Source organism: Aspergillus mulundensis (assembly GCF_003369625.1).
Source record: "Aspergillus mulundensis strain DSM 5745 chromosome Unknown scaffold_17, whole genome shotgun sequence".
In the NCBI taxonomy this organism is placed as follows: Eukaryota; Fungi; Ascomycota; class Eurotiomycetes; order Eurotiales; family Aspergillaceae; genus Aspergillus; species Aspergillus mulundensis.
Window position 1 is genome coordinate 533,646 of NW_020797905.1, and position 24,467 is coordinate 558,112.

The following is a 24,467-nucleotide window of genomic DNA, read 5'->3' on the forward strand; positions in this document are numbered from 1 at the left end:
AGCTTAAGATTATGCTATTTACACCGTCCTGCTGCGTTTCTTTGCTCATGCGGCGGTTTCCTCAATTCCTCGCCTTCATGTGCTTTTGCGGGGCCATGTGTTGCACGATTTATACGATAGAATTTCCCATGATCAGATCCGGGGTATGTAAAGGAACTGGATAATGACAAGATATCAAACTTGACCAATCCCCATATATTATTCGCAGCCATTATAGCTAGTTGTGGTATCCATGAAAGGAAGCGAGCGCATTCAACACAAGCCACGTTCCTCCAATCCGCAGCACCACAACTCTAAACTCACCTTCGGGACCACACCAGACCCTACAACCAATCAAGCAATCTCCCACTTTCTTACCACCATTGATGCCGTCCCCATAAATCAACATGAGCCCTGAGACCCAGCCCCAGCGCGTGATAAGTGTTACCCTACCCGGCCACCATCTCCGCAAATACGCCCAGCTCCTGCTGAACCTACATCTGCGCCTGAACCCTTCAGCATCAAACCCACGCCTCGGTTCTGACAATGCTAGTTCTGACAATGCGAATGATGAAACAGTTCGCATCGTCTGCGTCTCAGACACGCACAACAACAAGCCTAATCTCCCGCCAGGCGATGTGTTAATCCACGCAGGCGATCTCACAGAGAACGGCTCATTTGATGAACTCCAGGCGCAACTGAACTGGCTGTCGGCCCAGCCGCATGCGCACAAGATTGTTGTGGCAGGGAACCATGATGTGCTTCTTGACGAGGGATTCTTGGAGAAGTACCCCGAGCGGAGGTATGGGGATGTCAGAACGAGGAAGGATTTGGAGTGGGGGGGCTTGGTTTATCTGGAAGATGAGAGTGTTACTTTGAATTTCCCGCGCCAGAACCAGAGAGGGCGATACGGGCAGGAGGATGACGATAGGCATGGAGCCCAGGCTGCCCAGCATGCGCATGCGCATGAGAACAATCCCAACCAACGCCAACCCGAGCTCCAAACGCAGAGCGAGAGCGAGCGCCCAGAGAAGACCAGAGGCCTAAAAATCTACGGCTCCCCACAAACCCCTCAATACGGCATCTCGGCATTTCAGTACCCTTCCTCGTCGGCTGAAGAGGTATGGTCCAACCGCATCCCAGACGATGCAGACATCGTGGTTGTCCATGGTCCCCCACGCCTTCACCTCGATAGTTTTGACCCCAACGGCCTACGGCGTTCAGGCTGCGCACATCTGAACCAAGAGATTCACCGTGTCCGGCCGCGTCTCGTGGTCTTTGGGCATATCCATGTTGGGCATGGGAGGGAGGACGTTTTGCTTGACGGCGTGAGGCAAGGGCATGAGAAGGTTATGAACCGGTTGGGTGGATGGGGAGTCATACTGGGGACGGTTTGGGCTGTGATTCTGGGTTATCTGAAAAGGGTCCTCGGTGTCAGACTTGGTGAGCAGAGGGTAACCACGTTTGTTAATGCGGCTGTTGTGGGTGGGGGGTTGAAGAATGAGTTGAGGAATGAGGCTGTTATTGTGGACATATAAATCTGATCACTGTCTTAAGCTTGGGTTGCGTCAGACCTAGGGCATAGGTCGTCCACCCTACAGGCAGGTCGATAGTTTAGATGGAACCATAGTCTCAAAAAGAGCTACGGTCCTCAGAAGGATATTCGCTATTATAAATAAGGTATAGTGAACAACAACGATGGATTCATTGGTCGCAGAATCATACGTTATGACCTACGGACGCATATGTATACGAGCAGCAGAATGTCTATATTCGTTATCATTCTCGTAGAATCCTATTCTATCCTTTTTATATTGGTCATTTTTAGATCGTCATAACTTCCAGAAAGCAGACACTTAGAGAGTCTTCTCGATCATCTCAATGCCGTACTCCTCCTTGAGGATCTTCTGGATGGGCTCGCAGATGTCCCAGGTCATGGGAGCCAAGACACCGGTCTTGTTGATGGTGCCATCAAGGACCAGCTTCACAGCAACACCACAGGGAACACCGACGAGCTTAGCCATGGCAGAGTAACCGCCGGGAACACCGTACTCGCAGAGCGTGCTGGTGCGGACCTCCTTGGAGCCGTCCTTGTGCTCAATGCCGAACTTGTGCTGGAGCATGACGAGGTCGCGCTCCTCGGGGGCGTACTGCATCTTCTGCTCAAGGGTGGCACAGAGGGTGTCGAGCGGGTTGCCGCGGGGAGTGATCTTCTCGTCGGAGAAGATACCGATCCAGCGAAGACCGGAGATGATGCGGTCACGCTCGTCGTTGTTGGGGAAGGCGGTCTTGGAAGAGATGGCCCACTCGAGATCCTTGGCGGAGGAGGAGGTCGCGCCGAGGATCTTCTGGGTGGCCTCCTTCCAGGCGATGGGGGTGCTGAGGTAGGTCTGAGCCTCGTCGTTCAGGAAGCCGATGTCGACGAGAACCTTGATGAACTCGGGGAAGCCCTGGTAGCGGAGAGTACCGCGGACGAGGGTCTGGGCCTCGGGGATGTTGTAGCGCTCACGGAAGGGAGTGGAGTCACGGTTGGGGTAGGCGACGAAGGCGAAGCCGGGGTAGATGTAGTAGGGCTTAGCAGCGGCCATGAGCTCAGGGCCCGCAATGCTGATCTCCTGACCGTCCTTGTAGAGCTTGGCAGCGTTGCGAAGGGCAAGGAGGACACCACGGCTGGACCAGGAGAACTTGTAGCCCAGAGGGTTGTCGGAGCACTCGGGGGCGGGGAGACCACCGCAGTAGGAGAGGAAGTCGGTAATCTTACCACCCTCAGAGTGAACCTTTAAGACTACATTAGCACCTTTGAGCCCCAACACCGGGCGGGGAACTCATACCTCATGGATGGTCTTGACAGCGTAAAGGTGGTCGATACCCTATGAAAGGTAAGTCAGCACAAATCCAAAACTCAGATATAATATGAAGTAGCACTCACCGGGTCCAGACCAATCTCGTTCATGACGGTGATGCCAGCGTCCTTGCACTGCTGGTCGAGCTCCTCCATGGCCGGTGAGACGTAGGAGGTGGTGACAACATGCTTCTTGGTGCGGATGGCAGACTTGATGACCTGGGCGTGGAAAGTGTAGGGGATGAGAGAAATGACCAGGTCGACCTTGCTCAGGGCCTCGTCGAGAGCCTTGTCATCGTTGACATCGAGAGAGATGGCCTTGGTGTTCTTGAATCCTTCGCAAAGCTTCTGAGCACTCTCGAGGGTTCGGCAGGCTGAAGTTCACAATACGGGTTAGTTATGAGCAATTGAGCGTTCAATTGAACTCCGAGTACGTACCGACAGTGACCTCGACGTCCGCTTTGCTGAGAACCTCGACAGTGGGCTTGGTGACTATATAGCAAAATCCGGTCAGTTATAGTCACAGCAATGCGGGGTGCTGCACAGAGATAGACTGATGTTGAGAGAAGTGGGACTTACCAAAGCCTGAGCCCAGAAGAAGGACTTTGGAACCAGCAACTTGCTTGACCATTGTGACAATTAATGAATGATTGTTTGTTTTTGGAGAGCAAATGAGTCAATGCAGAGACCTTCAAGTTATCCCCGCCGCAATGTGGGATGATCACGTGAACTTTATCTCAAGCGGTATCGGAGCTACTCCAACATCCCGAAGATGAGGACCAATGATAGTGTAAGAATATACTTCTATGTATACGTAGAGCAATCGAAGAACAAGTCTATTATGCTATAGCCGTGAACAGCCGCGTTTCAGCTACAGTCGGTATATGAGTCATGTACACGATCAACAGGAGCTCTATCTGCAAGTCAACAGCGCCAAGGAGGCAAAGGGGAGGATGAACGGAAACGAAAGCCGTATTCCCAGTCTTCTAATGGTATACCCAACCGATATACTATAGCACAGGTGTATCAAAGATCAAACTATAAGCTTTTCGGCTTAGCGGCGGAACTAACCACGAGTTCTTCCCTGCTGTCGTCCGAGGGATCCTGGAACTCGCCGTCAAAGTTACCTTCGGCATCCGGATTCTGTCTTGCTTTGGAGACCCTCCGTTGCCATCTTAGCAGCACGGGCAGAAACTGCCACAGATCAAATTCGGGCCATAAAATGTCTAGAAAGGCAATTTCTGTATTCTCGTGGCATTGCCAGAGCATGAAGTCGCTAAGACGTTCCACCCCTGATGTACGGATCAACAAGTCAAGAGGCGGGTTGTCGCGGGTGAGTAGATGGTCCGCCAAAGTTTGGCGCGTGATTGTTTCCGGGGATTTGAAAACCGGCGGTTCTGAACCAGTGGATTCTCTTGTCTGACCCTTTGTAGGTTGATCGGGGAGGTGGAGTGTGGCAGCGGATGAAAGAGCGGATTCGGACTTGTAGACGTGGTTCCGGTCGGGTGGCTTTTGACCATCATCCTCGCCGAGTGTGGATGATTCTGATACAGAATCGGACTCGTTGCTCGAGTCTTCCAACTTCCCATTCGTTGTTCGGGATCTGATGTTTTGTGTAATGTGATCTTCGGAGAACGGCGTCCGCGGAAGAGACGACGAAGAGTGTGTTGACCGGAGTGGTTTGCTGTATTCGGAAACGGTGTCACGAATGGCGCTCGTAATCTCGTCACGCGATGTATAGGGAAAGCAAATGTTCAAAACACGATCACCATTATTCTTCGTCATATCGACTGCGCGGTCGACTGCAGCAAGCACATCGGGGCGGAGCAGGTCCAGGCGGCCGAGTACCCGTACTTTCGCCCCGTAGCGATCTAAGATCTCTCCGTGCTGGGCCATCTGCGATAATTTGACTCTCGCCATCTCCATCAAAGCATCCACCTCGAATTTGGACCGTTTGAAATTCTCAATGCTGAACGCGTATATCGTCACAACTTGTACTCCGCTCCGGTAGCACACTTCGAGGATCTATACCACAGGAATAATTAGCCTTACATAGTGCTTCGAAAGGTACATGTGAAGATAGCTTGTGGATAGACATCCGGTGTCCTGACTTGGCCATAGACTCACCCGTGCCAGTGCCTCAAACCCCAAGTTATGCCCCTCCACCGTTTCGATCCCGTGAGTTCGGGCAAACCTCCGATTCCCATCCATGATGAAAGCGATATGTTGTGGAACTGGCCCCTGCTTGATTGCTCCAACCAGAAGGTCCCGGAGCTTGGAGATCGCATACTCGATGGGTGGCGATGCAAGGAACCAATTCCGGAGTTTTGAGAGGTGCATTGACGTGGCCATATCGAATGTTGCTCGTAGGACAGCGTTAAATAAATAATAAAACAGGATCTTCGGTACTTGATGTCGTAACGGGACGTCTAGGAATGGTGGAATGATTGGAACGACAGTCGTGTGCGATGGAAAAAGAGGCGGACCATGCGAGACTAAAAAGATGCTACGCCGACGGACAAGATCTAAGCTCGAGGGTATAATGCAACTGAAACAAGTGGCCAGAGGACGTCAGCAAGAGTTAAATTGAGGTTGACAGGGCGCAGTCAGTGGCCAGCAGGCTACACTGTTTTCCTGTTCTCTTGTCGATCCGATGCGAAAGGAGGAACGCACGAGGCGGTGATGCATACCTGAAGGAGAGAAAGAAACGGAAATGGACAGTGGCCGTCTCGAGCTGATGGCTTGCTCAACAGCTGGAGAACGGGCCTTTCTATGATGAAAGTGAGGAGATCGAACTGATCTCATTCATAATTGCGTCGGTCGTTCCAGAGCAAACGGTTGTGGGTCGAAAGTCCGTCTGGCCCACGTGTAAGCCCGGCCTTGCCTCCGAATGCCTGCCCTCCCCAGCGGTCCGAGGCTCTCCTCCTCCATCATAATCCCAACAGATTCATGCGGGGAAACAGATGAATACGAAGTCTTGAATCTATGCCCTGTGTACTGATTTCTGCGCGAACGTTGGGAAAATCTGCCACACGACCGTCTCATTTGCTGCGGAATTCCATACTAGATACACATCGGGAAGTACAGGAAGAGATGAAAACGCCCAACTCCGCCGCTGTCATTACAGGCAGGGTGGCCCTGCAAGGGCCTGGTTCATAGCATGCAGCAATTTGTTAAATATCCTTCCGGTTGTCCTCGCTGTGCGGCGTTCCCGGTCCAGAGCTGGCCATGTCCCAGCTGCTGTTATCTTCACTGCGCCGACGCCGTTGTTCTCCCCGTTCGCGCATAGCGTCACGGATTTTAAAACTCACTGCGTCTAATCCGTCCTTGGCGATTACCTGGCTCAGAGGCTTGAGCTGCTGGCCTGATGTGCCCGGCAACCCTCCGAACGAACTGCTACGGCTGTTGCTGCGGCTGCGATTGCGGCTGGAGGGCCGCGTCGAGAAAAAGCCAAAGTTAGCTAGGTTATGGAAGGACTCATTTCGAGGAAGCGGCTCCTGTGAAGCTGAACCTTCGTCGAAATTCTCAGTGCTCGCCCGTCTAATCTCGACGCTTGGTGGTTGTTGTTCATTTTCAAGGTTGGCAGATTGCCGATTGAGCTCGCGGAAAGGATCTGTCACAATCCTCGCAGCATCAAAGTCGGGGAACAGTTCAGGACCAAGCGTGTTGATAGTGTCTGTGACCTGCTTTGCGAGCGCAGCGCGTCGCAAGCGCAGTTTGACCAATGTGTTTGCCGATGAGGGATTGAGTGACAACAGCAGCGGACGTAGGGACTTGATAATATCCATGCCGATCTCGCCAATGCGCAGTGCAGCAAATGTGATTGTTGGAAACAAGACCATGCCAATCGGTATAAAGGACCATAGCGGCACGGAGTCGGGAACGTATCCGTTGATGCGATTACGATAGGCCCAATAGGTAAAGGCGCTGGTATAGAACGCGTAAAGCGCGGGGGCGAATGCAAGGGCAACAAGGAGCTTCCAAGTTGCCATGACATCGCGGCCTTGAAGCTTGACAGTCGAAGCAGCAAGAGCTTCTCTCGATTTCTTGTTCGAGATTACCTTTGTTGTGATGAAAACTGGAGTGAAGAGAAGAAGACCAGGTAAAGTCCCGATAGTGAGAAGGACTAATTTACCCAGGCGATAAATCAGCGTTGCGATAACTTTGACAAATGAAAACTTCGCATATTCAACCTGGTGGTCACGGATCCCTAGAAGTCGCAATTGTTTGTTATAGTCGGCGATCGATTTCTTCAGATCCACGATACGTTGGTCGTCCTTGAAATGCGAGTAGCCTTTGACTAGGCGACGGTTGAGTTCAACCACCATAGGGAGCGGGAGCTTCTTGCCCTTGATGTTGTACAAACGACGTGCAGCTTGAATAACCTGGAATTTCCAAATTAGTCCGGGTTATATCCACGAGCGAAAGGCTGAACAAACCATCAGTGTCTCATAATCAGGGCTAGTAACAGTCACCGCCACGAGACTCTGGTATATCATATCCAATAGCGGGCCAACAGCACCCCTTCTGTCACCGTTTTTATACTTCTCTACCAATTCCCTAGGAACCTCCACCGGGTTGCCGAACTCAATTACCGCCCTCGAGCGAAACTTATGAGCATGAAAATAATTCATTCCACAGGGCACAATTTTCAGGCCGCAGTCCGGATTTTCCGCCAATGTACCGAGGGCCATGAGAGCAACACCAGCTAAAGTCGGAGTCAGCTACATTGTGTCTAAGTTGGGGCAGAGAAGCTTACGTTTCAGAGGCAATAGGTCAGGGCGATCGTGGCTGCCTCCCTCTGGGAAGATACCGATACAACCACCGGCAAGCAGGCGTCCAAATACGGCTTCATACACTGCACTCTGGTCCACGTGAGGTGCCGCCTTGAACTTGGAGCCCTTGAAGTCGGCGCGGTCGATGTCTGAAACGTCCCCGGTGAACTTCCCATCGTCTGTAATATCTTTCCGGCCTGTCAACTGGAACAGCGCATCCTTGTGGGTAAATGGTTTCTTGAGTATCAGTTCCTCCGGTCCGCGAATTTCGGCGATGCTTTCACTGTGCGATGTCCCATTGACAGTCGGTAGCGCGATTGTGCCGTCTTTCTCAAAGCCGGGCCCTTCAAAATTCGTTCCCACGCCGCGCAATAGAGTAGGCTGATTGACAGGATCTGGGAGATACACGGTACCTTGGCCGGGCTTCAGCATGTCCATTGCTCTAGCTACAGGTACGGTTCCTATGCCCCTCGCCAGAAGACCGATAAACTTGCGGCGAAACGATTTTTCTGCGATAAGGAACGAGATGCGGCGATGCGCCTCACTGCGCAGTACGCGCATAAGGATTAGGGAGTCGACGAACTATAACAGCGGCATCGTAAGTACCTGTGCAGACGAGCAAGAGTATGATATACGGTACCTGATTTGCATGAGGGGCAGCCACAATAATCATGGGTCCCCTTCGAGGAATCTTCCATGAGCCACGCGGATGGACCTCCCGGAAAAAGAGGTCAACGAGCACAGAGAATGTCCATAGCACAAGATCGTATAACCACCCGATTAAGGGCGGAATGTATGGCTTCTTCGCCATGACGTCAAATAAGACAGCTGAACTGCCCTGGAGGCGGCGACTGTATGGAAACCTAGGTGAGGTATAGTAGAAACTCAGGAAGCTGCACGAGGCCCCTATCTGCCAGCGGGAATTGAAGTCAATTCCAGTTTTTGGAGGCAGCACGCGTGGACAAAGAAAGCTGAGACCGCATATCCCGCCCCAGTACTCTATAAACAGTTGCGCGGTACAAGTTGAGGGAACCTGAGTATTGTCTCTAGCTTTAGATAGCTTGGTCTCGTGTAGATAGAGGACCAAGAAGCAGGTTGGCCTCAACGGATCCTGGAGGGTAGTAGCGCATGTGACGTGACAGTGCTTGGTTGGGAGTCTTTGCGCCGGAGTGGTAATTTTCTTGGTGGGGTAACCACTGGTAACGTCAATACACGCTAATCAAGATAAGTTAGCAGATTCCAGCCCAGCACAGTCAGTATACATACATGGCATAATCCAACTTGGAACATCCCCTCTCCATTATTTGCTTCCGTTCTGGCAAGTCTCATTATGATTGATAATGTTGATGTTTCCTTCTTCTGTTCTTGCTCATCTGTCTCAGCACACTGCCAGAGGACAACAAGCAAATAAACCTTCAGTAGCCACTTTGCATTGGAATGCCGTGTCCAGGTTATCTACGGAGTGTGGAGCCATGGAGAAAATAAAGAGGCCATCATTCATCAACCTTATCAGTATGCTCATGTTGTCGATATTGACTTTGGGATATTCTGGGGTCCCAGTAATCTTCCTATACACAGAACACCTGAGCAGTGGAACAAGCTACCGTACCGGGAAGCTCTCTCTGAGTCAGACAATGCGTCTTCCCATCTAGTCGATGGATTGAACCGTCGACAGGTAGATACCTCCACGCATCAAGACACTCTCTTTGTCAGGTCTCGAAGAGATCCAGTTGTCGCTCGGGCATTCAACGCATGGCTAGAAGCAACACCAATGCTGCCTAGGTCGGGGGTGACGCTTGGCCGCTGTATATGGTAGGTCACTCCGAGGACTTGAGGCAAATACAGGGGTCAACAGTGGCATGATCATGGCAAAGAGTGAATGTCAGGTTAGTAAAGTGGTAGTAGAGACGTTTACTTGCCTCAGGCTCATTAGCCGTTTAATTACGTATGTAAGTTAAAGCGGCGGAGGGCCGCGGGGAAGATTATCACGGTTTCCGATTCTAACGGCTCGCGGAGGGGTCCTCCAGGTTTCATCCCATCCTCTTTCTCAGAGACGGTTCGAGTTGCAAGAACAGGAACAAGTCCAAGCGTTCAAGGCCTCGAATCCTTGAAACCAGACCAACAACCGGCCCGTTCCAGACCGTTACGTACCGCATCTTCATTAGCCCGTTCAAAGCGCCATAAACATTCTCCCCGCTTAGCGTCTTCCATACTACTGATATCCAATACGTCCGAAGCATCTCGTTCCCTGCCCATAGGTACCGTTCCTCAGGTATCATCTGCCAAAGATGTCGATCAAGTATGTGGATGAGCCCCACTTCCTTACTCTAGAACATAGATACCCAGACTGCTCGTCTCTTGATCGCATTCGGCGTCGCCGTAACTAGCTTGGCTCTATCACCACCACACTGTCACAAAGCACTGCTCTGGCCTGCCTGTCATGCGATACGGCTCCATACTTAGGTAGTTACATTTTCTAACCCCTGAAATAGTTGGGTGATGCTTGATGAGCGCGAAGGCTTTGTTCATCTACCGAACGAGCGATTGTTATACACCAGTCCCCCTCGGACAAGCTTCGCCTTGCAACCGCCTCCATCATACACTGGCAGAGACTCGCTATCACTACAAAGCAGTGCCGGTCAAGTCTACCTTACAAACCAACGGGTAATTCTCTTTCCTCCTCGTTTGCAGTCTGTCCTTTTGGCTTCGAATCACCTGTTAACAACAAGTCCGCAGGTTGTTTACATTCCCGCTCAACGGTCAGATGTACTAGAATCATTCTCAGCCCCTCTTCTCAATCTACACGACTCTCATGTCTCTTCTCCTTTCTTCGGACCTAATGCATGGAATGTCGTTGTTCAACCAGTACCTGGCGGCGGAATTCCCTCGTCGCTAGTTGCGGTACATTTGAAAGTGACCTTCAAAGAAGGGGGCGCATTTGATTTCCACAACCAGTTTGAGCGGATCAAAGAGCGACTCCAACACGCGGTCGAAATATCCCGTGAAAGTGGCCGAAGCGCTGGAGATGTGAACATGGCCGGTGTCCATCTAGAAGAACTCCCCGCTTACTCGGGCCCCCAGACCTACTCGACTGGTAACGACCATAGTAACCGAGCGGTACATCGCCAGGCTTCAGAGACCAATCCCGAGCCTCAGGAGCCACCTCCCGGCTATGAAGAAGTACAGCAGCAGAGCGTCGCCAACGAGCTTGAAGCAAGATTGCGCCGGGCGAGCTGAGCTGGGAAATAGTAGATCATCCGGGTTCGGTCTTGTCTGCTAGGTAATGCTGTGAATTATCCCTGTTTTTCGTTCTCCCGAAACCTTTGTCTTTGTAGCGCATTCAGCGGCGAAATGGGCGCGTATCTGATTTATCCGAAGTATCCCTCATGTTCCAAACTGTACACCATGATAGAAATGACATCTATACAAGCAATATATAGATAAAGAGCCTACTATGATGTCTGTTGTTGCGTTGTTCTACGCGGGCAGGCCACCAGCCAATCACGCGTGTCATAATTGCCATTCGGCGGCCGGGGTGTTCCGATTTTCCCTGGACGGGAGACGGACACCACAGCTTCTGAAAACCACCAAACCTCATCAACCTCGCTCAACCCCCACCGACCCGTCACCCCAGACCTTCCAGTCTCATCAATTGACCTCCCCAAGACGGTTCAGGATGGGTTTCGCCGACTATTTCTCCGAAGTCGTCTCCTCCTGGGGCTTCCCCCAGGCCTACGCTGAGGCTCCCGCCGACACCACTGAGGATGAGTCCAGCGCCCCCGAGGAGGTAAAGAAGGGCGACGCTCCCGCCGAGGAGAGCACCGAGAAGAGCGAGGACTCTGCTGCCGAGGACACCCCCGAGGAGAGCTCCGAGGAGGAGGAGAAGGGTGAGGAGGCCGAGCCCGAGGCCGAGGAAGAGGAGGAAGAAGAAGAGGAGGAGGAGGAGGAAGAGGAGGAGCCTGAGGACATCAAGCCTAAGCTCGAGGAGGGTGAGTTTTGCTTGAGTTGTCTTGTCGATTCTTTACAAATGCGCTCTTGCTCGGATTACCTGTTTTCGGGTTTACCGCTTGCCTCGGTAACGCATTTGAAACTCGCGTTTTACGAGCCATTACGCGCGGGCGGCTGCTTCATATTAGAATTCGGCTACCGAAAGAGTTGGTATGCTGACGATGTCTCCTATAGAATGTGCCAACTCCGCTCAGTGCGCTCCCTACAAGCACCACTACGATGAGTGCGTTGAGCGCGTGACCGCGCAGCAGGAGGATGAGGACTACAAGGGTCCCAAGGAGGACTGCGTTGAGGAGTGTAAGTACAATTGACCTGAGACTTGAGTCGTAGTAGTCTACTTGCGTTCAATCGACTAACTCATCATCTCATTTAGTCTTCCACCTCGCGCACTGTGCCACTCAGTGCGCCGCCCCCAAGCTCTGGAAGGCCCTCAAATAAGGAGGCAAAGCTGAAACGATCCCCGATCCTCGGTTTATCTACCGGATTAACGAGACCCGCCAAGCCGACCAACGACATGATCCGGAACGCACATTGAAGAAAAAAGCCAGCAGTCGCGCACTGCGCATGGGATTGGGATATGTATCATTTCTTGTCGACTTTTGCGCTTAGAGGATTGAAAGACGATACGAACTTTGTCCTTTAATGTGTTGTGTGTATGTACAGATAGCTGGTCTCCGCCTTTTTTATATCAACTTGTGTTTTAGATGAATGCTACTTTTCTCTAGACTTTATGTATTTATGCGCCTTGTTCAACCGAATGGCAACTTAACCGAACGCTGCAGATACATTAAATGACTTGGTGATTGCTGACACAGACAGCCTACCCTACAATATTTTGGATTGGCCAGCATACCGTTCACTTCATTGTCAGGTCCCCTTGCAGATTTAGCGCATAGACTAACGGTGAATGGCCAATCGATTGTTCTTGATCATTATTCTGATTCACAAGTATGCCTGGGACCGAAAATCGCTCAATAGAACTCGAACAAGCTAGAAACAAGCCGTACATCATCACCTTACCCACAAGACAGAAAGAAATGGCAAGATGCAAGGATCAAGGATTACATTTGTGCGATATCAGTTCTTCCCCCAGGGAACCTTCAACCCGAGACCAAATCTCGACTTCCCGGACTCATTGCCTAGACCTGCACCAGCAACCTCGACACCAATGTCGCTCAGCACACTTTCGACCCGCTCGGTCTGCATCTCATCCAAATTCACGCCTCGATCGAAATCTAGGCGCCGTCTTCTAACATCACGCCCGAACAGCCCAATACAGATCGGGAACGGCGCGGCCACACAAGCGACAACCGCAGAGAAGATAAGAGCATTGCGCATGTTCAGTGGCGGGTCAGCGCCTTCCCCGGCCTTAAGCGCATCCTGGATGAGAATAAACACAGCTCCAAGCAACTGCCCCGCGGTCCAGCAGATCGTGCTTCCGATCTCGGGGGAGAACGGATACGTTATCTCAACAAGATACTCGAGGACCACCGGGAGGAGGCCAAAGGATGAAGCGCCGAGGATGGCCATTATGGCGTATGACGGCCCAATGCCAGCCGGGCTGGACGGTGCGAAGATCAGAGCGATGTAAGAGATTGCGACGATGGGGACGAGAACGCGGATTGTGCCGAGGTAGCGCTTGTAGCGGTCTGTGAGGGGTGAGAGGATGGCAGAGGATATGAGGCCGACGATGATGAGGATGCCACCTGCGATGCCGGCTTCTGTTTCGGAGAAGTTGTACGGTGACAAGATCTGGTTGAGAAGGGAAGAGACGCTGTTAAAGAAGCCGACGTATACGCCGAAGGGGATGAGGACGAGCCAGAACTCGAGGGTCTGGAGGAGCTGCGTTATGGCTGGGACGAGGGGAGTTTTTGTTGCGGCGGAGGATGCGCTGGGTGGTGTTGGTGGTCTGGCGGGGATGAAGAACGATGGAATGGATGCGACTGTTGCCTGTTGTTGTTTTGTCAACATCATGCGCCGTCCATCTGGGGTTATGGATCTGCTTACCATGATCGAGATGTATAGAACCATGTCCGGTATCTCATGCGGCTCGCTCGCCCAGAAGGAGTTTATCAACTGACCCAGCGCAGCGCCCAGTGGGTTAGCCAATGTGGCTACAGCCGTTGCACTGGTTCGCCCATGGTCTGTAAACCAGAGGTCGCTATATCTAGTTGGAGCACTGAGACAGAACGGTTGCGCCAGGCCGATTAGGATCTGGCCGAACATCGTAACACCGAAGATGCCCCCCTTTGCCTTGGCCCCTGCATAACGGATCCAGTTCCCGACTAGGAGAAGGGCTGAGGTAACGATGATAGCCGGCTTGGGGCCGCCTTTATTGAGAGTAACTATGACAATGCTGGGTAGATACTCATGGTTAGCGCATCTGCAACGACGAGAGCAAGAGGACACTTACGGACTCGCAACACAGAAGGCGAACAGATAGCCCGTACTCAGCCAATTAACAGCGCTCTCTGAGACATCGAAATACTCCGCAGCTGTAGTTGAGACGGCAGAGAAGGTCAACCACTGCGGGGGATTCGTTAGTCTCTTGTCTATACTGCCCCTCCCGTTGGAGTCCAGTGCAGGCAACGTACATCCCAACTAACAATGATATTCAACAGAACAAGCTGCGCTAAGCCCCAGAACCGTCGCTTGTAGACCCTGTAAGCAGGTCCTGATGGTGGGAGTTCGACTACGCTTTCGTGCTCATCAGAGCCCATTGTGAGCGTCAGGGTATGGCTGGAGGTTGCGTTCGCAGGACTAAATTTCCGTCCCAGCCACGGGACTCGATGGAATATATCACATTTTTGAGTACCGACAGGCGATAAGAGCTAGACTAGGGTATGTTTCGCTTTGAGACCAATTTTGGTCCTGATCCGAGGTTGGCTGCGTTTCACGTTCCATCAAATGTTGGTCACAGTTCGTGGTCTTCTCCGCATTGACATTCCTCCGGACCCCCTCTCATTAAATTCCCCAGATTATTTCCTAGCCTTGTGGGGATGGGGAAGCTTGAAGTATATCAGATTTAAATAGTCTACAAACTATATTATATGTGCAAGTACTTCGCAGCAAGGACTGCCTCCACGGCCCTGGATCTTCGGTGGGTGTATCATCGTCAGGGGCACTGCGCTTATCAGATGGATTCTCAACCCAGCACCATTCCTCGGCCATGCATCATGCTGATGCTTATCCTGGTAGTACTCAGCATATATAATGGACAAGATACATAATATTGGTCGGTTCTCGAGATTCGAAAAAGAGCGAAATGCAGAAAATCTGATTGATCCTTCTCTTTGTTCCTGAACAGGCTTGGCCAGCCGCCTCTGGACACTGCAGATCTTCTCTCGTGACTGGCGCCAATCTAGCTCCCAATTCCTTCAACTCTGCTCAATTCTGCGATTGTCTCTCTTTCAACGTTTTGCACCTTGTTAAAGCCTTGTCCCCTCTTCTTTCGATAATTTATTTCCTTCGTTTTCTCATCAGCTCATTCGCTCATCCGCTGTATACCCGTCGAACGAGTCAACCCCTGGCGGTAGACCGGAGACTCCGAGAATAATGTATACTGCCTGCTAGACCGGGTTTATTCCATCGCTCCTTTTCCACGATTCCACGACTGCTCCTCCTTTCGATACGATGAACGGCCTCGATTTTCGGTCTAGCCAGTCGTCTTATGGCGACCCGAGGCATTACTCGGCCGCTTCGTACGGCGCCCCCCAGCCGCCGCCAACCAAGGTTCTCCTGGACGGCTACCGTGCAGCTCTCAGTTCCCAAAATGCGGAGAAGTCGCTGTATAGTCCGGTATGTACTTCTGCCACATAAACTAGTTAAGAAAGTGGCTTATTTTCGAGCGTACATCCTATAGGCAAACCCGACCTCGCACCCTCCCCGATCCGTCCCACTCAGCGCAAATGACCCAGTAGCAATGTATCTACTCACCGAAACGGCCATGGGTGACAGCATAAACTATGAAATTTTGTCGGTCGAGGAAATGGAAGGCTTGAAGAAGGAGCTCCGAGTTCTGTCCAACCGTACGAATGCGGCTAAACGAAAACTGGCCCTGGAATTAAAGCTTCGTGATGCCGCCATGTCTCTAAGCCGATTACACCATAATGAGGAGTACGATATCGATATACCAGGCCAGAACGAGCCAACTTTCAATAAGACAAACGAGGAACTTGCACTAAGCAATCGGAAATGTGAGGAGCTGTCAATGGACATCTGGTATTCAGAGCGCAAAGGACAAGAGATACAAAAGCGCTTGCTGGAGCACACTGCTGGTGTTCTGCAATTGACACACAAGGGCTTGAAAAAGAATCCGAAGAACGGCATTCCGCATACCCCCGAAAGCCTGTCCAGCAGCAATACGGTGGACGATTTCGATGATCGGAGCTTGTATAAAACGTCGGACCCACTGGATGGACCAACAAACTTTGAGATCAGGGCGCCGCTTACCAACAGTCTAGCGCATGATAATATCCAAGAAACGGAAAGGAAATTGGAGTCGCTGAGCAGCAGACTACGAGATACGTTACTGCGGTCGGATCCAGACACCGAGTTCGGTCAAATTCCCCAGCCTTCTAGTAATGGCGACGCGGTTGACCTTTCAGCCATGGTGGATGCTCACCTGAGGTATATCGAGAATGGAATCGATGTACTTGGTTCTCAGCCTAAAGCTGATATGCCCAACCAGAGCCTGGACCGTGTTAGCGAACAGCAGTTAGTAGAGATGGGCCAACAGTTGCTCAGCATCATGGAGAATCCCGGTTTACCTCGCGCTCAAACCTTGCCCCCGACTCCTGATCCATCTGACAGCGATCTTGCGGAACATCTTACGTTCCTTAGTGTTGGAATCACCGGCTTGGAGAGTCGAGTCGAGAAGTTACTGGAGCAAAAGAGTATTCTCACAACCCAGATTCAGCAGCAGCGCGAGCTGAATTCCAAGTCGGATGCAGAAAGAGACGCCAAGATTGCCGATTTGATTGAACAGCTTGCCCACCTTCGTAAAGAACTCGAAATTGCGGAGCGTGAAGGTGAGCAGTCTAAGGAAGATTACGATATGGCATTGAAAGAGCTAGAAAATGTACGACGAGAGCTGTCAGAGTCTCGGGAGACGCAAAGCACCAGAGATCTTGGTGATTCCAAGAATGAAGCGCATGGGCATGCGGAAGCCGAGATTGCTCGCCTTCAGAGTTTTATTCAGGAGATCCAGCAAGAGAAGGATGAGCACCACGAAGCTCACGGGCGCGCGGAAGCTGAAGTCAGACGCCTTCAAGCAGTCATTCAGGAGATCCAACAAGATAAGGATGAACACCACGAAGCTCATGGGCGCGCAAAAGCTGAAGTCACACGCCTCCAGACTATGATTCAAGAGATCCAACAGGAGAAGGACGAACACTATGAAGCCCACGGTCGCGCGGAAGCCGAAGTCACACGCCTCCAGGCTATGATTCAAGAAATTCAACAGGAGAAGGATGAACATCATGAAGCTTATGGACGTGCGGAAGCCGAAGTCACACGTCTCCAGGCTATGATTCAAGAAATCCAACAGGAGAAGGATGAACATCATGAAGCTCATGGACGTGCAGAAGCCGAAGTTGCACGCCTACAAGATATCATCCAAAAGATTGAGCAAGAGAAAGCCGAGAATCATGAAGACCAGGAGCGTGCGGAAGCCGAAATTGCACGCCTTCAAGCTATCGTCCAGAAGATTGAGCAAGAGAGGGATACACGCGATCAAGTTGATGAGCGTGCTGAAGTTGAGATTGCGCGCCTTCAAGATATCATTCAAAAAATACAACACGAGAGAGATGAGCATCACGAAGCTCGGGTCCGCCTGGAGGGCGAAGTCACCAGATTACAAGGTGTCGTTGGCCAGTTACAAGATTCCGCAGAATCGCGCGAAAGCGCGGAGCAACAAGTCGCGCAATTGGAAGAGACAATCCACCAGATTCGCCACGACGCAGACATTCGTGTCAAGGAAGCAACCGATATGCGCGCTCAAGCTGACGCGGAAATATCACGACTGGAAGAATCGATGAACGAGATACGTGAAAAACTAGAGTCTCAACTCAGGGAAGCAACCGAAGCGCGCAACAATGCAGAAGAGAACGCACACCGCTTGCAACGGGAGTTGACCGACCTGGAGGGCGACGTCGTAAGGGCCCAGACTGAGCTCACCATGGTCAAAGCAGAACTTGACGGTGCTTATGGGACACGTGCACAACGGGCCGCTGAAGCCGCCGCCGACCCTGCCCTTTTCCAGGAGCTCGACGAACTGAAGGCTCGAAACTTCGAAATGGCTGAGGAGCTTGCAGCCCTTAAGGCTGGAAAGCCTGTGAGTGGCGATGTTCACAACCGCGTTGAAACACTGGAGAAAGAGCTGCGTGAAACTGTGGATGACTACGAGGCTATGACCAAAGCGAGCATCGAGTTTGAGAAAGAGCGTGAAAGGTTTGAGGGCATGATTGATAACCTCCGTGATCGATGTGAGCAGCTGGAGACTCAGCTCAATGAAGAACGGATTAGCTGGATGGGCTCCAACAACAGCGCTTCCTCTATGGGACGAGACGGGCCTTACGAGACAACATCCACAATGGTGCTGAAGAACGAGTTCAAGAAGATGATGCGGGATACCCGCGCCGAGAACATGAAGATACTCAAGGTGAGCTATTTTCCCCTTCAACATACCTTTTGTTACGACGCTGACCCGAGAACAGGCTGAGCAGGAAGAGCGCAGGAAACTCGAAGCCATATTACGGAATCTTAAAAGGGAGCAAGCGAATCTGAGCGGCAAGTCGAACCTCAGCCAAACTGTAACGGCGTTATGATGAACACATTTCCTTACTTTATTCATTTTCTTTCTTCTCTGCCCCTTCTACTATTATCTTTCGGGCCGCGTCAGGAGCCCATAGCCCATCGGCCGCTTCTAGTCGGTTCCCAGCGACTCGGTTGTTTCCAACACCAGACCACGTTCGACTGCATGGCAGGGCGACGTCGAACTGGGCTCCCTTGTTCCGGATGATGGCCACGGTGAATATATTACCATTCTTCGTACATATTAATGTTTGTTTCTTAATCATCCTCATCCCTTGGGTACGAGGTCTTTCATCTCGGTTTCTGACTTGTCCGAGTCTGCACATATCACGCTTGACAAATATGTATCATAGAACTTGATCTGCTACGGCTGCATATCAGTCTTCAATTGTACATTCCCTTCAATTCTGATGTTCCGCCGGAAAGGTTCTGTGGTTCTGTGCTGCCGTTGTTTCCAGGTCAGTTGGGAAAGCGCGATGGATGGCCTCCTCCCTCCTCCTGTACTGCCGACTGTCTCAAACTGACAGTATCTCAGCTTTCTCACGCTCCTCGCTCTCGTCTAAATATTCCTTTACCTCTCTATTGATGCATAATGCGTCTATCGACAATCTTTGCTTAATTATAGAATGGCTGCACCCGGGAAGACCCATCCAATGGAAGAAGACCAGCGATATCCCATTGCCACACTGTTTCCCCCGAAGAGTGATTCGCCCGCACGTTCAGTCTCGACCTTTTTAGAGTCGAGCAACGGAGGTTCAATATACAACGCACTTAGGGCAACCTCCGACGATGACAGCGTGACAACGCCCGGGAACCACAGCGACAACCGCCCGCTTGAGCGCGTGGACACGAGAATGGCCGCTAATGTCGCTACCTTCCACTCTATCTCGCGAGAACAAGGCCGCGCATATGGAGGCTCGGCCCCTGACCCTCCTATATGCGATCCGGACGAGATTAGCAGGCCCCCGCGTGCGCACTTGGTGGCCGATAAATTGCGAACGGCGGGTGAAGAACTGAAAGGATGGTCAATGCCAGACCACCTATCGGAATTTCATGAAACCAGCGGATCTAGTCCGGCGAAAGATCCCAGCGTCGATGTTGATAAATCAGCGGATGCAGCTTCATCATCGCCAAAGTGGCCGGCGAATATTCAATCGCCCGTAAGCCCTACCCTTCCGGAATTCCCACCACCTACTCGAGCGCCCACGCCTCCTGGTCTTCCAACATTTGGCACAGAGGAAGCCAGAACATATGACTTCCGTATTGGGGCTGATCATCCAGTCCCTAGCCGTAGTGAGTCATTGCTACGCCGACTTTTTCAGCGGACTCCTGCAACCAACGCACCTTCCACGGCTGATCGACAGGGACGTACACGAGTGTACGCAGAAGATGGCACCGCTGTTCTAGGAAGCTTCCCACAGCGGCAAAGTGGTCATGGTACAAGTATATTGAAGGGGCCGAATGATCATCCATTTCACCAGGGCAATTTACCTCTCGCTCAGTGCGATGGGCCGACCACAGAGACAAACGACGCGGTGCCTGAAGGGGCAGATCCTACCGGTACTTCCTCCTCGAGTGATCGAAGTGCGAGAGATGCAGAAGACGAAGCCACATTGCGCTGGTTAGAGGAGAATATGCCAAGGTCGCTGGCTACTGATTCCGCGGCACCACCCAATGGTACGCTAAACCCGGCATTGCTACACCAAGGGCCCCCTAATGCGAGGATTGAATCATATCAGACTTGTGTATCTCGAGTGCCAGAAACCACATGGCGGCTCGTTGTACGGGTTTTCTCGAACCTTTCAGAGTCGTTATACTTCGCACCGACACAGTCGCATTCTGCTGCGCCCCTCAATCCGCAAGAGGCGGACACAGTTCAGGGAAACGATCGTGACAATGATACGCCAGAGTGGTGGAAATTTGTTAAGAAACGAGCAAAGACTACATGTTGCTGCTGCCATGGGTCGGATGAATCAGAGCATCTGAATCCATCAGATGGCGTAAATCCGAACACGACGATGAACACCACTACACAAGACACATATGTAACTGCGCGTGACCAGACCTCTAACGAGTCTCAGCAGCATCCGTCAACTGCTTCTCCCGAAGGGCCAGCCAATTCATGAGCTTTGCAATTTTCGTAGTTCTGGGCAACTGGTTTTTTTTTCTGTTGGAAATATGTGACGGCCCTATCTTTACCTACTGTTACTTCCAAGGACTCGATATGGCTAGAACGAGATGGAAGAGGAACTTTGTACTTGTGGACCGTTAGATGAGGACTTTGGTTTCTTAGTCACTTCATTGCTTAATATCTTCTATCAGACGAGAACAATTCTTCCCATGAACAGCTTCTATGTTTTGAATATGAAGTTTTAAATATGAATAGATGCGTTCATCGGTCATGACAGTAGAGCAGGGCTAGATAAACGCATGATTACGAGGAAGGTAGACGAACGCCACAACATATATGAACCCCGTGTATAAAGACCATCGTGGAGAGCCTCGAAAACAGCCTGCCACTTTATGCAAAAGATACAGGTCCAAACAAAGATGAGAACGAATACACCATACCAAACAATAGGCAAGCTTATCATAAATGACAATGACATAGGAGAGTCGTCATAAATAATAATTACTATTATCCATTTTATTCTGCATAGATATATCCAGTAACATGCATGCCATGCTATAATCCCATGAAGAACTGACAAGCCTCTTCGAGCTCCTCGTCTGCACCGACAAAATCCCACCCCACGATGCGTGAGTCCTGACTCGCACAGATAATCTTGCGAGCGTCAAACTGGATCTTGAAGATCCGGCTTGTTGGAGTCGCGGCTTGTGCGAGGAGGCGGGCGCGTGGGTGTGTATAGTAGTTGGCGGCTGCGAGGAGGCTCGTTAGGGGCGGGCCCGGGGGTGGAGTTGGGCGGTTGGGGGGCTCTGTTTGTTGGGGTGTCGTTGAGAAAGAGGAGTTCGGATTTGAGTTGCCCTGTTGAAGGTTGTTGAGGGCATGTGTGACGAAGGTAGAGGATGATGGTTGTGAGGAGTTAGAAGGCCCCTGGGTTTGCGTTGCCTGTGCAGCTTGCTGAGCGAGGGCAAAGGCATTTCCGGGGCCTGAGCGTGAGGATGATGTGTTCGAGTGTGCAATGTAAGAGGCATTAGCGGCCGCTTCAGCTTGCCGCAGTTTCTGGCTAACGATCCATTGGCCCTTCCGGTCCTTTTTCCAGATGATAATGGACTCGTCATAAGAGCCGGATACAATCCTTCCCCATTTGCTGCCGCCGCCTCCTGGCGGAATAGAGGCACCTAGTGCCTTGATGTCTCGAGGGTTGCGGGACCCGGCTGTGTTCTGGAGGTAGCCGGCTCGTCGTAGGGCAGCGGGACCTAGATCAACCGCCTCGCCTGAACTTTGGGCATTCCAGAAATCTCGGTCAACTGCTAAGGCTTCCAGTTTCAGGGCTTCTTCTGAGCCCGGGGGGTCGCCGAAGCCGGCTTGAACGGTCCTAACCAAGTCGGCGTGGCCATGTAGGCAGGCAACTTCTGCACGGGAGGCGTGGTCAAAAATCCGGATTGTGTTATCATTGCTCCCACTGACGACTCGCTGATTATCAAATTGAACGCATGCTATACCCTTGTCGTGCCCTACAAAGGTCTTCATGCAAGCGCCATTGCGGACATTCCAGACTTTGATCAATCGGTCGCCCGAAGCTGAGACAATTTCGTCCCCGTCTATTTGAATAGCATTGACAGCAGCGGTGTGGCCCACCAGTGTCATCAGGAGAGAGAACGGCGCCAGGGTACGGATATGGTTCTTGGCGATCTCTGCTTCCAGAACGGGAGATGGTATCTCACTTGTGTCCACGATATATGATGGGTACAGAACCCCCGACCCCTGTTGGACGCTAGGATAGTCCTTATCAGCCGCTGACAGATTCTTTCGATTCCAGATCTTGATGAGTTTATCCTTTGAACAGGTAACAAGGTATCGTTCATCAAATCTGAGGTTTAGAACAGAATCATCATGTGCAGGCGCAATTTCATGTATCTTCTCGCCTGTAGAAAATCGCCAGACAATGACGTTTTTATCGCTGCTCCCAGATATAATAACATCTTCGGAAGGGCGAGGGTCAAATTGGAGGCACAGAACTGATTTTGTGTGCCCGATCAAGGGTCGGTGCCAGAGTCTTTTGGTGTTCAAGTCCCAAACTCGAACAGTTCTATCTCGGCTACCACTGACGAGCCACTTTCCGACGAACTGGATAGCGTATACGCACTCCTGGTGGGCCTCTTCCATATGCGAGGGGTGCGGAAGTTGGAAATTCGTAAATCGTCCTTTCGCCCAGTTGTCTTCCAAGCGCCTGCGCTGTCGGAAGAGGTAGGGCCAGTTGATCTTAGCGGAACCGTTTGGCATTCGAAGGAGGAGAGGTGAATGGGTGGTTTTCGATGGTGCTCGTTCAATGGTGGGCGAAGATATTTCCTGCGTAGACTCATGTCCATACCCGTCTTCTGTTTCTTTAGAAAAGAGTGTGCTGCGATCATCCGCCGCATCAGACATTAGATGGTCGCCTTCCCTATCCGATCTTGCATGCCCTTGTTGATTGAGTCCCAACGTGCTCGAACCATTGCCCTCCGACGCTTGAGCGCGGGAGTCGAGCCATCCTGATGGTACACGCTTCTTCTGCTTGGGCTCCCCGAGGTCCGTATCCGCGTACCTCGAACGTGATTTCCGAGATTGTGGTGATGGGAACCCAGAGTGCTCCTGTTCGAAAGCGCGGATCGCATCGATGTCAACGCGCCATCCTTCGTCGATATATAGTTCTTTCCATAGGCGGGAATCGGATATCCGATCTCGCCACGCGCGGGAGGCCAAAGAAGCCGTCACCAAGGTCTGGGGGTCGAGGTAGGAGAATATCTCCGCGGTGATTTCCGGCGGCAGTCTGAGAACGGGGTCCATGTGCAATAGCGGAGACAGTCGCTCTACAACTGCGGCGACAGTGGATGTGCGCAGAGTACGTAGGAGGCTATAGGCGATTTCTAGAGAGGGCAATAACAATGAGCATTCATATCAACCACGGGCAATCACGCGACAGGCGCGGGGAGGAATGGCTGAGACTCACCGGCCCTTTCAGCCTCGCTATGTGCAAGGACCCAGTCTGGAATGGACATCACATCGTCTGAGGGAGAGCGCAAGAGCTCCTTATCCGCCTGACTTCGCGTATCGTCCGCATAGCCTTCATCCACCTTGAAGGGGGCGGACAAAGAGCGGGCGGTGAGGTCGGACGGGAAGAGACGAAGAGGGATCGAGCCATCAGATGCATCGCTATCTCTCGCCATGGGAGTATGGTCCATCTGGAACTCTTGATATGACGATCAAACGGCCTCGCTCCTGTTCCTCCGCGGCCTTCTCCTTATCGACCCGATCAGAGCCTCAGCCGAGACGCCCAGCTTCTGCCTAAGGCGGTGGGTAAAATGCTGTCTTGCGGCCACCGGTTCGTTTCTAGGTGCTGAACACGCGAATATTCGAGGGAGCGATCGTCCCGGAGATTGAAGGGGGTTGGTTGTGGTTGGAATGCGACATGAAACTGACAGGATGATGATAACAAAGAGGAAGTGCGAAGTGGATGCCGGCGCGGAGTTGGCAGACCCAGCTACTCCAGCCCATCAAAACAAATATTACATCTCAGCGTTCATTACTATCCTAATCCAATAATTCACCAACCTATTCCAGTATGCTCGGTCCCTTCCCATTGTTATGCGACGCAGCTCTTACTATCCAGTTTCTATGCTGGCATGGCTTCACAAACCGTGTCAGGTATTCGCGGGCTACCTGGTATACCTACTTCATAGGAATAATAAATAAAGATAGAAAGTTCATGGTTGGCTGTCTATCAGAGTCAGTATTCATTATTCCCACTAGCAGGGCTGAAATTGCTAGGAGTCGACTGACCTGTTTGCAGTGCATGCCCCGCCATCTTAACTTGTAGCGCATCCCTGCATGTGCTTAAGGTTCCTCCAGCGTTTCCTCTAGCAGCCGTTGACTCGGGACTCTAGCG

At 51.7% G+C, this 24,467-nt stretch overlaps 10 protein-coding genes across 10 annotated transcripts; 5 read left to right on the forward strand and 5 right to left on the reverse strand.

Annotated features, from left to right (window-relative positions):
- Positions 1 to 386: 386 nt before the first annotated feature.
- DSM5745_10967 (metallophosphatase domain-containing protein) lies at positions 387 to 1,517 on the forward strand (the record flags this gene model as incomplete). Its single annotated transcript, XM_026752983.1, has 1 exon — positions 387 to 1,517. The coding sequence occupies one exon, from the start codon at positions 387 to 389 to the stop codon at positions 1,515 to 1,517; it is 1,131 nt and encodes a 376-aa protein (XP_026598621.1).
- Positions 1,518 to 1,835: 318 nt separating this feature from the next.
- Positions 1,836 to 3,452, reverse strand: lys9 (saccharopine dehydrogenase (NADP+, L-glutamate-forming); the record flags this gene model as incomplete). Its single annotated transcript, XM_026752984.1, has 5 exons — positions 1,836 to 2,756; positions 2,811 to 2,849; positions 2,909 to 3,195; positions 3,260 to 3,313; positions 3,401 to 3,452. The coding sequence occupies 5 exons, from the start codon at positions 3,450 to 3,452 to the stop codon at positions 1,836 to 1,838; spliced, it is 1,353 nt and encodes a 450-aa protein (XP_026598622.1).
- A 407-nt stretch (positions 3,453 to 3,859) lies between these two features.
- DSM5745_10969 (undecaprenyl diphosphate synthase family protein) lies at positions 3,860 to 5,161 on the reverse strand (the record flags this gene model as incomplete). Its single annotated transcript, XM_026752985.1, has 2 exons — positions 3,860 to 4,846; positions 4,949 to 5,161. The coding sequence occupies 2 exons, from the start codon at positions 5,159 to 5,161 to the stop codon at positions 3,860 to 3,862; spliced, it is 1,200 nt and encodes a 399-aa protein (XP_026598623.1).
- An 833-nt stretch (positions 5,162 to 5,994) lies between these two features.
- DSM5745_10970 (putative glycerol-3-phosphate acyltransferase Sct1) lies at positions 5,995 to 8,407 on the reverse strand (the record flags this gene model as incomplete). Its single annotated transcript, XM_026752986.1, has 4 exons — positions 5,995 to 7,206; positions 7,261 to 7,529; positions 7,581 to 8,178; positions 8,237 to 8,407. 4 exons carry the CDS (start codon positions 8,405 to 8,407, stop codon positions 5,995 to 5,997), a joined length of 2,250 nt encoding a protein of 749 aa, XP_026598624.1.
- A 1,477-nt stretch (positions 8,408 to 9,884) lies between these two features.
- Positions 9,885 to 10,833, forward strand: DSM5745_10971 (uncharacterized protein; the record flags this gene model as incomplete). The annotated part of the gene is made up of 2 exons (XM_026752987.1): positions 9,885 to 9,895; positions 10,089 to 10,833. 2 exons carry the CDS (start codon positions 9,885 to 9,887, stop codon positions 10,831 to 10,833), a joined length of 756 nt encoding a protein of 251 aa, XP_026598625.1.
- Positions 10,834 to 11,272: 439 nt separating this feature from the next.
- DSM5745_10972 (cytochrome b-c1 complex subunit 6 family protein) lies at positions 11,273 to 12,042 on the forward strand (the record flags this gene model as incomplete). Its single annotated transcript, XM_026752988.1, has 3 exons — positions 11,273 to 11,585; positions 11,779 to 11,901; positions 11,978 to 12,042. The coding sequence occupies 3 exons, from the start codon at positions 11,273 to 11,275 to the stop codon at positions 12,040 to 12,042; spliced, it is 501 nt and encodes a 166-aa protein (XP_026598626.1).
- Positions 12,043 to 12,681: 639 nt separating this feature from the next.
- Positions 12,682 to 14,324, reverse strand: DSM5745_10973 (putative cell surface receptor/MFS transporter (FLVCR); the record flags this gene model as incomplete). The annotated part of the gene is made up of 4 exons (XM_026752989.1): positions 12,682 to 13,554; positions 13,612 to 13,960; positions 14,018 to 14,130; positions 14,199 to 14,324. 4 exons carry the CDS (start codon positions 14,322 to 14,324, stop codon positions 12,682 to 12,684), a joined length of 1,461 nt encoding a protein of 486 aa, XP_026598627.1.
- A 913-nt stretch (positions 14,325 to 15,237) lies between these two features.
- DSM5745_10974 (involucrin repeat protein) lies at positions 15,238 to 18,431 on the forward strand (the record flags this gene model as incomplete). The annotated part of the gene is made up of 3 exons (XM_026752990.1): positions 15,238 to 15,402; positions 15,467 to 18,265; positions 18,321 to 18,431. 3 exons carry the CDS (start codon positions 15,238 to 15,240, stop codon positions 18,429 to 18,431), a joined length of 3,075 nt encoding a protein of 1,024 aa, XP_026598628.1.
- Positions 18,432 to 19,043: 612 nt separating this feature from the next.
- Positions 19,044 to 20,543, forward strand: DSM5745_10975 (uncharacterized protein; the record flags this gene model as incomplete). The annotated part of the gene is made up of 1 exon (XM_026752991.1): positions 19,044 to 20,543. One exon carries the CDS (start codon positions 19,044 to 19,046, stop codon positions 20,541 to 20,543), a length of 1,500 nt encoding a protein of 499 aa, XP_026598629.1.
- Positions 20,544 to 21,103: 560 nt separating this feature from the next.
- Positions 21,104 to 23,763, reverse strand: DSM5745_10976 (F-box and WD domain protein; the record flags this gene model as incomplete). Its single annotated transcript, XM_026752992.1, has 2 exons — positions 21,104 to 23,448; positions 23,532 to 23,763. The coding sequence occupies 2 exons, from the start codon at positions 23,761 to 23,763 to the stop codon at positions 21,104 to 21,106; spliced, it is 2,577 nt and encodes an 858-aa protein (XP_026598630.1).
- Positions 23,764 to 24,467: the final 704 nt, after the last annotated feature.